Genomic DNA, 11,282 nt, shown 5'->3' on the forward strand with positions numbered 1-11,282 from the left:
TATACATGTCTGTTGTATACTAAATATTGTGAATGATAAAAGTTGTAGACTCTGGCTTGTTATTATTTACTGAAAAGTGTTGGTTTTTGTTCTGGCAGGCAATTCTCTTTGAGTTTATGGAAAATTGATTTTATCCAATGTTAGGCTGGGTCTAGGAAAAGGCCTTTCAACTTATATACAGTATAACTAGGAGGTCCAAGTTCATTCTTTCGCATGTAGCTATTTGGTTATCCCAGCACCACTTGTTGACCATTCAATAGTCTTGGCACTCTTGTCAAAAAACAATTGACCTGTCAGGTGCAGTGGCTCATGCCTGTAATCCCAGCACTTTGGGAGGCCAAGGTGGGGGGGGCGGGGGGGCGGATCACTTGAGGTCAGGAGTTCAAGACCAGCCTGGTCAACGTGGTGAAACCCTGTCTGTACTAAAAATATGAAAATTAGCTGGGCATGGTGGCACCTGACTGTAGTCCCAGCTACTCGGGAGGCAGAGGTGAGAGAATCACTTGAACCTGGGAGATGGAGGTTGCAGTGAGCTGAGATCATGCCATTGCACTCCAGCCTGCGCAACAGAGCGAAACTCCATTTCAAAATAAAATAAATTTTAAAAAGAAAAAAAAAGTTAACTAGTGCTAATATGCCACTGTTATAACGCCTGTAATCCCAGCATGTTGGGAGGCCGAGGCAGGTGTTATCATGACATCAGGAGTTCAAGACCAGCCTGACCAACATGGTGAAACCATTTCTACTAAAAATACAAAAATTAGCTGGGCATGGCGGCACGCACCTGTAATCCCAGCTACTCAGGAGGCTGAGGCAGAAGAAATCGCTTGAACCTGGGAGGTGGAGGTTGCAGTGAGCTGAGATCGTGTCACTGCACTCCAGCCTGGGCGACAGAGCAAGACTCCATCTCAAAAAGTGGCAAATTAAAACAATGTTATTACTTCTTCAAAATTAAATTATCTGAACTTGGCATTTTCTTAGCTTTAGACTTCACAGACCTTACAGTCAACACACAACCCCTATCTCCACTGCCTCCTTCTCCCAGCTCAAGTCTATGTTTTATGAAAAATAAGTCACAGGCAGAAGTGGTGGCGCATACCTGTAGTTCCAGCTACTCGCGAGGCTGAGGAAGAAGGACTGCCTGAGCCCAGGAGGCTGAGGCTCCAGTGAGCAGTGATGTCATCACTGCACTCAGCCTGGGTGAAAGAGTAAGACACAGTCTCAAAAAAAAAAAAAAAGGCTGGGCATGGTGGCTTAAGCCTCTAATCCCAGCACTTTGAGAGGCCGAGGCAGGCAGATCACGAGGTCAGTTCGAGACCAGGCTGGCCAATATGGTAAACCCCGTCTCTACCAAAAATACAAAAATTAGCTGGGCGTGGTGGTGCATACCTATAGTCCCAGCTACTTGGTAGGCTGAGGCAGAAGAATCACTTGAACCCAGGAGGCAGAGGTTACAGTGAGCCAAGATCACACCACCGCACTCCAGCCTGGGCGACAGAGTGAGACTCTATCTCGAAAAAAAAAAAAAAGAGAGAGAGAAAAATATATTAAGAAAAACCAAAATGAAAACACTATAATTTCTTAAATGAGTTAACACATTTAAAGTATCTTATACACATTAAGTGTTAATTAAATGTTAGTTATTATTCCATAGCTGCTAATTTTTTAGGAACTGTCTAAAAGTTTCAACTGTTTTTAAAATCAAATTTAAAAGATAGGTTACAATCTCAGTATAGAAAGGCATGATACGGCTGGGCACAGTGGCTCATGCCTGTAATCCCAGCACTTTGGGAAGCCGATGCGGGTAGACCACATGAGGTCAGGAGTTCAAGACCAGCCTGGCCAACATGGTGAAACCCCACCTCTACCAAAAATACAAAAATTAGCTGGGTGTGGTGGTGCGTGCCTGTAGTCCCAGCTACTTGGGAGGCTGAGGCAGGAGAACCACTTGAACCTGGAAGATGGTGGTTGCAGTGAGCCAAGATCGTGCCAATGCACTCTAGCCTGGCCAACAGAGCAAGACTCTGTCTCAAAAACAAAAAAAGAAAAGAAAAGAAAGGCATGATCCAAGAGAAAACAGAACAAATAGGATGGAGCAATCCTTTATTTTTACACACTTTGACAAGGAGGTTTTTCGTAAACAACCTTTCCAGTGGAGAACAGAGAACAGGAAAATCAGCCTCCAGACATCAGCAGCTGCTCTGTTCAGGGCCGAGGCTCCCCCTTGCCAATGTGGTGAGGTGGAGGGGTGTACTTTCCTTCCTTTATCAGCTTATCCCGCTGCTTCCTGATGGTACCTGTACGTCTCATCTGTCAAAGGAAAACGGTAATTAAACTGAGGGAGGAGATATGTGCCAAAAAGTGAGAACTGGAAAAACAGATCAACTTTGGTTTCATTTTTAAACTACAAAAGGCCTTTCATCTTACGGGGCCTTTGAAATGAAGTCCACCTTTAAAGAATTAACATGAAATCACTTCCCAAGCTTTCAAACAAATTTTTAGTATATATAACCTCTCTGAAAACTAACAACTAAAATGTTCTTAACATATATAGCAATATGGACATTTGCAAAAACCTTTAAGAGGCATATTTGTGTATACTAAAATCTTTTAAAATATCAAAAGTTTAATCTCAGCGCTTTGGGAGGCTTAGGCAGGTGGATCACTGAGGTCAAGAGTTTAAGACCAGACTGGCCAACATGGTAAAACCCTGTTTCTACTAAAAATACAAAAATTAGCAGGGGATGGTGGTGCACATCTGTAATCCCAGCTACTCGGGAGGCTGAGGCAGGAGAATTGCTTGAACTTGGGAGGCGGAGGTTGCAGTGAGCCAAGATTGCACCGCTGCACTCCAACCTGGGTGACAGAGTGAGACTTTGTCTCAATAAATAAATAAATAAAAGTTGGGCCGTGGTGGCTCATGCCTGCAATTCCAGCACTTTGGGAGGCCGAGGCGGGCGAATCACAAGGAGTTCAAGATCAGCCTGGCCAATATGGTGACACTCTGTCTCTACTAAAAATACAAAAATTAGCCAGGCGTGGTGGTGCGTGCCTGTGGTCCCAGCTACTCAGGAGGCTGAGGCAGGAGAATTGCTTAAACCCGGGAGGCGGAGGTTGCAATGAGTTGAGATCGCGCTATTGTACTCCAGCCTGGGCGACAAAGTGGCACAATCTTGGCTCACTGCAACCTCCACCTCCCAGGTTTGCGCCATTCTCCTGCCTCAGCCTCCCGAGTAGCTGGGACTACAGGTGCTCGCCACCACACCCGGCTAATTTTTTGTATTTTTAATAGAGACGGGGTTTCGCCATGTTAGCCAGGATGGTCTCGATCTCCTGACCTCGTGATCCGCCCGCCTCAGCCTCCCAAAGTGCTGGGATTACAGGCGTGAGCCAACGCGCCCAGCAAACACTTACATATTCTATGTGGAAGTGGCACTGCTGCTGCATGCAATGGGCATGAATGAAGCAGAAATAGCCAGTATGAATTCTCTTTTCCCCATATGGAAGTAAAGGCCTGATTCTTACTCAGCCACTAGTCACCGCTAAGTCCTGAATTCTGTCTCTTCTACTCAGATAGGGCACTGGTTGCTTCTCAACAAATCAAAACTATGTTACATGAGTGTGTCAAAGCCACAACAATGAACTGGTCCCTGGATTCTGTGACACAGAAAATTTACTAAATCTGATCACATTATTCCTCTGCTCAAAACCCTCCAATGCCTATCTTACTGAGACAAACAGATGAATCCTTATCATGGCTTACAAGGCCTACTCCAGTGACTTCATCTCTTAATATTCCCCTAGCTCCCTCCAGTCAGCTCAGGGACCTTTGCACTTGCTGTTTCCTCTGCATGGAACATTCTTCCCTCATAACCATATAGCTCACTTTCTTTAAGTCTCTGGTCTGTCTTCTTTTGCTGACATCTTCTCTGACTATTTAAAGTAGCATCCACCTAGCTCCTGCCCCTAGCACTTTGTATCCTTCTCCTGTTTATTCTCCTCACAGTACTTATTGTCACCTGTATTTTTACTTGTTATTTTTCTGCCCTTCCTCCCACTATAGCATAAGCTCCACTGCCTCTGAGATTTTTTTTTGCTGTCTTGCTTACTGTATTCCTAGTGCCTAGACTAGTTTCTGACATAATTTTTTTAACAAATGACTAACTTTTCACAAAGATATGAAAAGTTAGTATATTCAGTTAAACATCTCATTAACCTTAAAGAAGTAGTGTTAATATAACATCAGTAGAAAAAACCCTGATATAAACATTAACCATTTTAAAAGACTACATTCTTACCATTTATCTTAGAGTCTCCCAACACAAGACTAGTCATGGTTTTGAACTATGACAATACCATATGTCAAATCTTTCTCTGAGCTAAAAGCAGTAACTCTGGATAAAAGCATAGGTATTGAAGCCAGCCTTGCCAGGATATAAATCCCAGCTCCACCATTTACTAGCTATGTAAGTTCAGGCAATGTCCTTAACTTTTCTTTGCCTTAAATTTTGTTTGTTCATTTGTTTGTTTTTTTGAGACAGAGTTTCACTCTTGTTGCTCAGGCTGGATAGAGTGCAGTGGCACAATCTCAGCTCACTACAACCTCTGCCTCTTGGGTTCAAGCGATTCTCCTGCCTCAGCCTCCTGAGTAGCTGGGATTACAGGCACCCCCTTACCACACCCAACTAATTTTTTGTATTTTTAGTAGAGAGGGGGTTTCACCATATTGGTCAGGCTGGTCTTGAACTCCTCACCTCAGGTAATCCACCGCCTCAGCCTCCCAAAGTTAAATTTTTAACTGTGTAATGGGGAAACTAATAGTAACTCATTTCATAGAATTGTTGTGAGAAATACATGCATTATAATATGCTAAGAACTTACAATAGGACTTGATTCTAATTCTGACTCACTAGCTTCTTCACTTACAGGGAGGTATCTATTCACTTAAGGTGACCCTGAAAATGGTAACTTATCTATTCATAAATTCACAGGATTAGGAAGTGACCTTAGAGCAATTCTTTAATTGTTTCAGATAACGAAATGAAGACTAAGAAGGGAAAGTGACTTGCTCAAAGTCACAAAACTAGTGGTGGTTTGCTGGACGTGGCGGCTCATTTCTGTAATCCCAGCACTTTGGGGGGCCCAGGCAAGAGGATCGTTTGAGGCTAGGAGTTCAAGATCAGCCAAGGAAACATAGCAAAACCTTGTCTCTCTATAAACAATTTAAAAAGCCGCACATGGTGGCATGCACTTGTAGTCCTAGCTACTTGGGAGGCTGAGGCAGGAGGATGACTTGAGCCTAGGAGTTTGAGGGTGCAGTGAGCTATGATCACACCACTGCACTCCAGCCCGGGTGACAGAACAAGACCCTGTCTCAAAAACACGACTAACAGGATGGGTGTGGTGGCTCACACCTGTAATTCCAGCACTTTGGGAGGCCAATGTGGGATCGCTTGAGCCCAGGAGTTTGAGACCAGCCTGGGCAACACAGGGAGACCCCATTTCTATTTTATATAAATAAAATCAAAATTAGGGCCAGGTGCAGTGTCTCACACCTGTAATCCCAGCATTTTGGGAGGCCAAGGCAGGGAGATCACCTGAGCTCAAGAGTTCGAGATCAGCCTGGGCAACATGGTGAAACCTTGTCTCTACTAAAATACAAAAAATTAGCTGGGCGTGGTGGTGCACTCCTGTAGTCCCAGCTACTTGGGAGGCTGAAGTGGAAGAATCACCTGAACCCAAGTTGAGTCTGCAGTGAGCCGAGAACACGCTACCGCACTCCAGCCTGGGCGACGGGAGCGAGACACTGTCTCAAAACATAAATTAAAATTAACCAACCAACAGGCTGGGCGCAGTGGCTCACGCCTGTAATCCCAGCACTTTGGGAGGCCGAGGCGGGCGGATCACGAGGTCAGGAGATCGAGACCATCCTGGCTAACACGGTGAAACCCCGTCTCCACTAAAAATACAAAAAATTCTCCAGGCGTGGTGGTGGGCGCCTGTAGTCTCAGCTACTCTGGAGGCTGAGGCAGGAGAATGGCGTGAGCCCGGGAGGCGGAGCTTGCAGTGAGCGGAGATTGTGCCACTGCACTCCAGCCTGGATGACAAAGGGAGACTCCGTCTCAAAAAAAAAAAAAAAAAAATTAACCAACCAACCACAAATGAGTGGTGGCCGAACCAGCATCAGAACCTGACTCTCCTAACTCCCAATACAATGTTCTTTCCACCTTACTACAATGCCTCCTGTTGGTATCAATTTATCAAAATCTTTTTTTCTTTTCTTTTTTTTTTCTTGAGACAGAGTCTCGCTCTGTCGCCCAGGCTGGAGTGCAGTGGCACAATCTCGACTCACTGCAAGCTCCGCCTCCCAGGTTCACGCCATTCTCCTGCCTCAGCCTCCCGAGTAGCTGGGACTATAGGCGCCAGCCACTACACGCAGCTAATTTTTTTGTATTTTTAGTAGAGACAGGGTTTCACCATGTTGGTCAGGCTGGTCTCGAACTCCTGACCTCGTGATCCGTCTGCCTCAGCCTCCCAAAGTGCTGGGATTACAGGCGTGAGCTACAGTGCCGGGCCATCTTTTTTTGTTTTTGTTTTTGAGACAGAGTCTCGCTCTGTCGTCCAGGCTGGAGTGCAGTGGTATGTTCTCACCTCACTGCAACCTCTGCCTCTTGGTTTCAGGCGATTCTCTTGCCTCACCCTCCTGAGTAGCTGAGCTCACATGCCCCTGTCACCACACCTGGGTAATTTTTGTATTTTTAGTAGAGACAGGGTTTCACCACGTTGGCCAGGCTGGTCTTGAACTCCTGACCTCAGGTGATCCGCCCACCTCAGCCTCCCAAAGTGCTGGGATCACAGGCATGAGCCACTGCATGGGTTTTTTTTTTTTATTTGTGTTTTTGGTTTTTTTTTTTGAGGCAGAGTCTCGCTCTGTCGCCCAGGCTGGAGTGCAGTGGCACGATCTCGGCTCCATGCAACCTCCGCCTCCCGGGTTCAAGCAATTCTTCTGCCTCAGGCTCCCGAGTAGCTGGGACTATAGGCGCCCACCATCACGCCCCGCTAATTTTTGTATTTTTAGTAGAGACAGGGTTTCACCATATTGGCCAGGCTGGTCTCGAACTCCTGACCTGATGATCCACCCACCTCAGCCTCCCAAAGTCCTGGGATTACAGGCGTGAGCCACCGTGCCTGGCCAACTCATTCAACTTTTGAGGAGGTGAACACTAAGCTGTTAACATCCCTTTTCCACTGCATCGTTGTTCAGGCTCGTGTACAGCAATCTCATTAACACCTCCATCTTCTTCAGAGTGGAATGAATCCAAAGATGTTGAATGTAATGGATTTGCAAGGTTAAATCTCTTTTTCAATGAGGATTCAATGAATTTGAAATATTTTCACCCAAAGATTTTCAAGGGTCAACATCCAAAACTAGTTGATATTCTCTGCTTCACAGCCAACTGAAAAAATGGGTATACACACGCATGCAATTTCTAACCTGGTGGCTAAAGCAGGGTAAAATACTAAGGAAAATTTGGGAGAAGAGAAAGAATGCTGAGGAACAATGGACCATCCTCATATCTGAAGGCATTTAATTTCCTCATCATGGTACCAAAGTACGAAAGGTATTTCACCAGAAAAGCTTTGCCAATTCACATTTGGCAAGCCACTGCTCAATGACCCACTAAAAACACTTAAGAGTAATCCCAGAAGAGGCCAGGCACGGTGGCTCACACCTGTGATCCCAGTACTTTGGGAGGCCGAGGCAGGCGGATCACCTGAGGTCAGGAGTTCAAGACCAGCCTGGCCAGCATGGTGAAATCCCGTCTCTACTAAAAATACAAAAATTAGCCAGGCGTGGTGGCACGTGCCTATAATCCCAGCTACTCGGGAGGCTGAGGTACGCAAATCGCCTGAACCTGGGAGGCAGAGGCAACAGTGAGCCGAGGTGGCACCATCGCACACCAGCCTAGGGGACAAGAGTGAGACTTCGTCTCAAAAAAAAAAAAAAAAAAAGAATAAAAAAAGAATAATCCAAAGGAACAAGAAAGTAATTCAGCTTCCACCTCCATCACTTCCTTACCGTTTTCTGCCGAAGCAAACACTCTATAAAATCATCATATTCTATCTTGCACTCTTTCTCTGCCCGAGTATAACCGATTCCATGTGCACATTCTATCCATTCTTTTTCAAAAGCATGGCATCGACTAGCCATCTTGTAGGGCTGTTCAGCACTCTGGGTTGTCAACCATCGATCTATGTTAAGGCCGAATCTTTTCTGGATGTCCAAGAAAGGCATGGCTGTAATGGAAGATTTAAAAAAATAAGTAAATAAAATACCACAAGAGGGCAATCAACTGAGAAATTTCTAAGAAAAAATTAGATAATCATGATAAGCAGCCCTCTAGAACACTGTTTGATATTATTCTCCCAATTTCTTCTCACCAAACTTTTTCATTAAATAGGTTCTTCCAGTTTATGGCAGATAAGCAGTTTTTGCTCTTTTTCAAAACTCAAGGAAAAGAGAACTATAACTAAAGAACAATGCATAGAAATCCTTTCTAGGTCAGGAGCGGTGGCTCACCTACCACGTGAGATGGAGTCTCCGTCTGTCACCCAGGCTGCAGCGCATGGCGCAATCTCGGCTCACTGCAACCTCCTCCTCCGGGGTTCAAGCGATTCTCTTGCCTCAGCCTCCCAAGTAGCTGGGACTACAGGTGCGCACCACCACGCCCGGCTAATTTTTGTATTTTTAGTACAGATGGGGTTTCAGCATGTTGGCAAGGCTGGTCTTCAACTCCTGACCTCAGGTGATCCGCCCGCCTTGGCCTCCCAAAGTGCTGGGATTACAGGTGTGAGCCACCACGCCCAGCCTAAAATTTTTTTTTAAAATCAGCCACTTGTGGGCCAGGTGTGGTGGCTCACGCCTGTAATCCCAGCACTTTGGGAGACCAAGGCGGGTGGATCACCTGAGGTCAGGAGTTCAAGACCAGCCTGGCCAATATGGTGAAACCCCGTCTCTACTAAAAATACAAAAAAATTAGCTGGGCGTGTTGGCACATGCCTGTAATCCCAACTATTCGGGAGGCTGAGACAGGAGAACTGCTTGAACTGGGGAGACGGAGGTTGCAATAAGCCAAGATCCAACATTGTACTCCAGCCTGGGCGACAGAGCGAGACTCTGTCTCAAAAAAAAAAAAAAGAAGAAAAAAAGAATTTGGATCCTTTGGTTAGGTTCTCTGTCTCAAAAAAAAAAAAAAAAAAAAAAAGGCACTTGTGGTGGTATGCGCCTGTAGTCCCAGCTACTCCTAAGGCTGAGGCAGGAGACTGAGGCCAGGAGTTCAAGGCTTCAGTGAGCTATGACCTGGCCACTGCACTCCATCCTGGGCAACAAAGCGAGATCCTGTCTCAAAAAACAAAAACAAAAACAAAAACAAAAACAAAAAAAACAGAACAAAAGAAATGGGTTAAGACTTACTTTGTAGAATATTACAGACATTAGGGAAAAAAATTTACATGCAAATACATAATTACGTTAAATGTAAAAACACACACACACACACACAAATAAACCCTGACTGCCTAAGATGACTGAAAGGAAGCGCGTGCACACTCACAAATATCAATATAAATGTGTACTCATGGTAGATTTAAAGGTGAATTTAGTTGGGCGCAGTGACTCACGCCTGTAATTCCAGCACCTTGGGAAGCCGAGACGGGCGGATCACCTGAGGCCGCGAGTTCAAGACCAGCCTGACCAACATGGCGAAACCCTGTCTTTACTAAAAAAAATACAAAATTAGCCAGGCGTGGGGGCGCATGCCTGTAATCCCAGATACTCGGGAGGCTCAGGGAGGAGAATCGCTTGAATTCGGGAGGCAGAGGCTGCAGTGAGCCGAGATCGCGCCACTGCACTCCAGCCTGGGCAACAAGAGCGAAACTCCATCTCAACAAAAAGGTGAATTTAACTTCTTAAGTTCCTTCCCATCCCTCAGTCATCATTTACTGAGTAGTTACGTTCCAGGCACTCAGATGCGGGGGAAAGCAGCTCCAACGTAAGCACCAGACACACACTCGGAATTGGGAATACACTGCCAGGAACACGAGTGGGTAAGAGCTCGAAGGAGGAAGCACCAACTCTGCCCAGAGGCTTGAAAATGCCTTTAACATGGCTTGCGAGTTCGCCAAGTGAAGATCAGTGGGCAGAGTGTTCCAGTTGGGCAACAGCCCGAGTTACATACAGCCGGAGGTGCTGGCTATGTTTGGGGGACAATGGAGCGCAGCGTGCACGACGGTGAAAAGAATGAAATGAGCTCAGGAGGCTGGCGGGGCCGAAATCACGCAGAGCCTGGAAAGCTGGGATAAGGATCGTAGACTTTAGGTTAAGAAACAGAAAGCCAAAACATTAGTCCGGCAAAAACCTAAACAAATGTGGAAAGTGGAGAGAGCGGCAATCTCCTGGTTTCGGTGCCATTAGCTGTGGAGGTGAAGCGGCCTGGGAGGGCAGGGAACACGCCCCGAGTTCGGGTCTGGGAGAGGGGGACACACAGCAAGCCAAGAGGAAATCTGTTAAAGAGACCTCGGAAGGAAGGTCCTTAAGTTAAGCTGTCGCGCGGACATAAGCAGCCCCTACCGACCCGATGCTCGCGCCCTTGACTCTCCTCTGGCCGCCGCTTCAGAACGACTGGCTAGCGACACGGACGCCTGCCGTAAAGGATGACCTCAGCGCGACGTTTGCAGCGCGACGCCGGAAGCCGACCTTCCCTCCTCCGTCTCCCCAGAAAACCATAGAAACCAAGCCCGTTGGCCTGGTACGGTGGCTGACGTCTGCAATCCCAGCACCTTGGAAGGCTGAGGCAGCAAGATCACTTCAGCCCAGGAGTTCGAAAACAGCCTGGGCAACATGGCGAAACTCCCATCTCTACAAAAAATAAAAAATTAGCCGGGCCATGGTGGTGCATGCCTGTGGTTCCAGCTACTCAGGAGGCTGAGGTGGGAGGATCCCTTGAGCCCAGGAGATTGAGGCTGTAGTGAGCCATGATCACACCATTCCATTGCATTCCAGCCCTGGCAACAGAGCAAGACCTTATCTCAGGGGGAGAGCGAGAGAGAGAGAGGATGAAGACGAGAGAGAGGAGGTAGAGAGAGAGAATGGAAAACAAAATCAAACCCATCAATTATAGAGACACAGGGAAGGCCTAGCCATTAGTGAGTTCTTGCTCCTTTCTTGCACTCTGCCTAGCATGCTCACGACAACACTGACTGGTGGGAGACTTCACCAAAGT

The 11,282-nt window shown here is 46.5% G+C and overlaps 1 protein-coding gene across 3 annotated transcripts; it reads right to left on the reverse strand.

Annotated features, from left to right (window-relative positions):
• Window positions 1-2,086: 2,086 nt before the first annotated feature.
• On the reverse strand, window positions 2,087-11,021 carry NDUFS5 (NADH:ubiquinone oxidoreductase subunit S5). Of its 3 annotated transcripts, none has more exons than XM_009252239.2 (3): window positions 10,631-11,021; window positions 8,081-8,298; window positions 2,087-2,310 (listed from the first exon to the last, which is right to left on the reverse strand). In XM_009252239.2, exons 2-3 carry the CDS (start codon window positions 8,294-8,296, stop codon window positions 2,206-2,208), a joined length of 321 nt encoding a protein of 106 aa, XP_009250514.1. In that variant the 5' UTR covers window positions 8,297-8,298; window positions 10,631-11,021; the 3' UTR covers window positions 2,087-2,205.
• Between the last annotated feature and the right edge of the window lie 261 nt (window positions 11,022-11,282).

This window comes from Pongo abelii, chromosome 1, assembly GCF_028885655.2.
Source record: "Pongo abelii isolate AG06213 chromosome 1, NHGRI_mPonAbe1-v2.0_pri, whole genome shotgun sequence".
In the NCBI taxonomy this organism is placed as follows: domain Eukaryota; kingdom Metazoa; phylum Chordata; class Mammalia; order Primates; family Hominidae; genus Pongo; species Pongo abelii.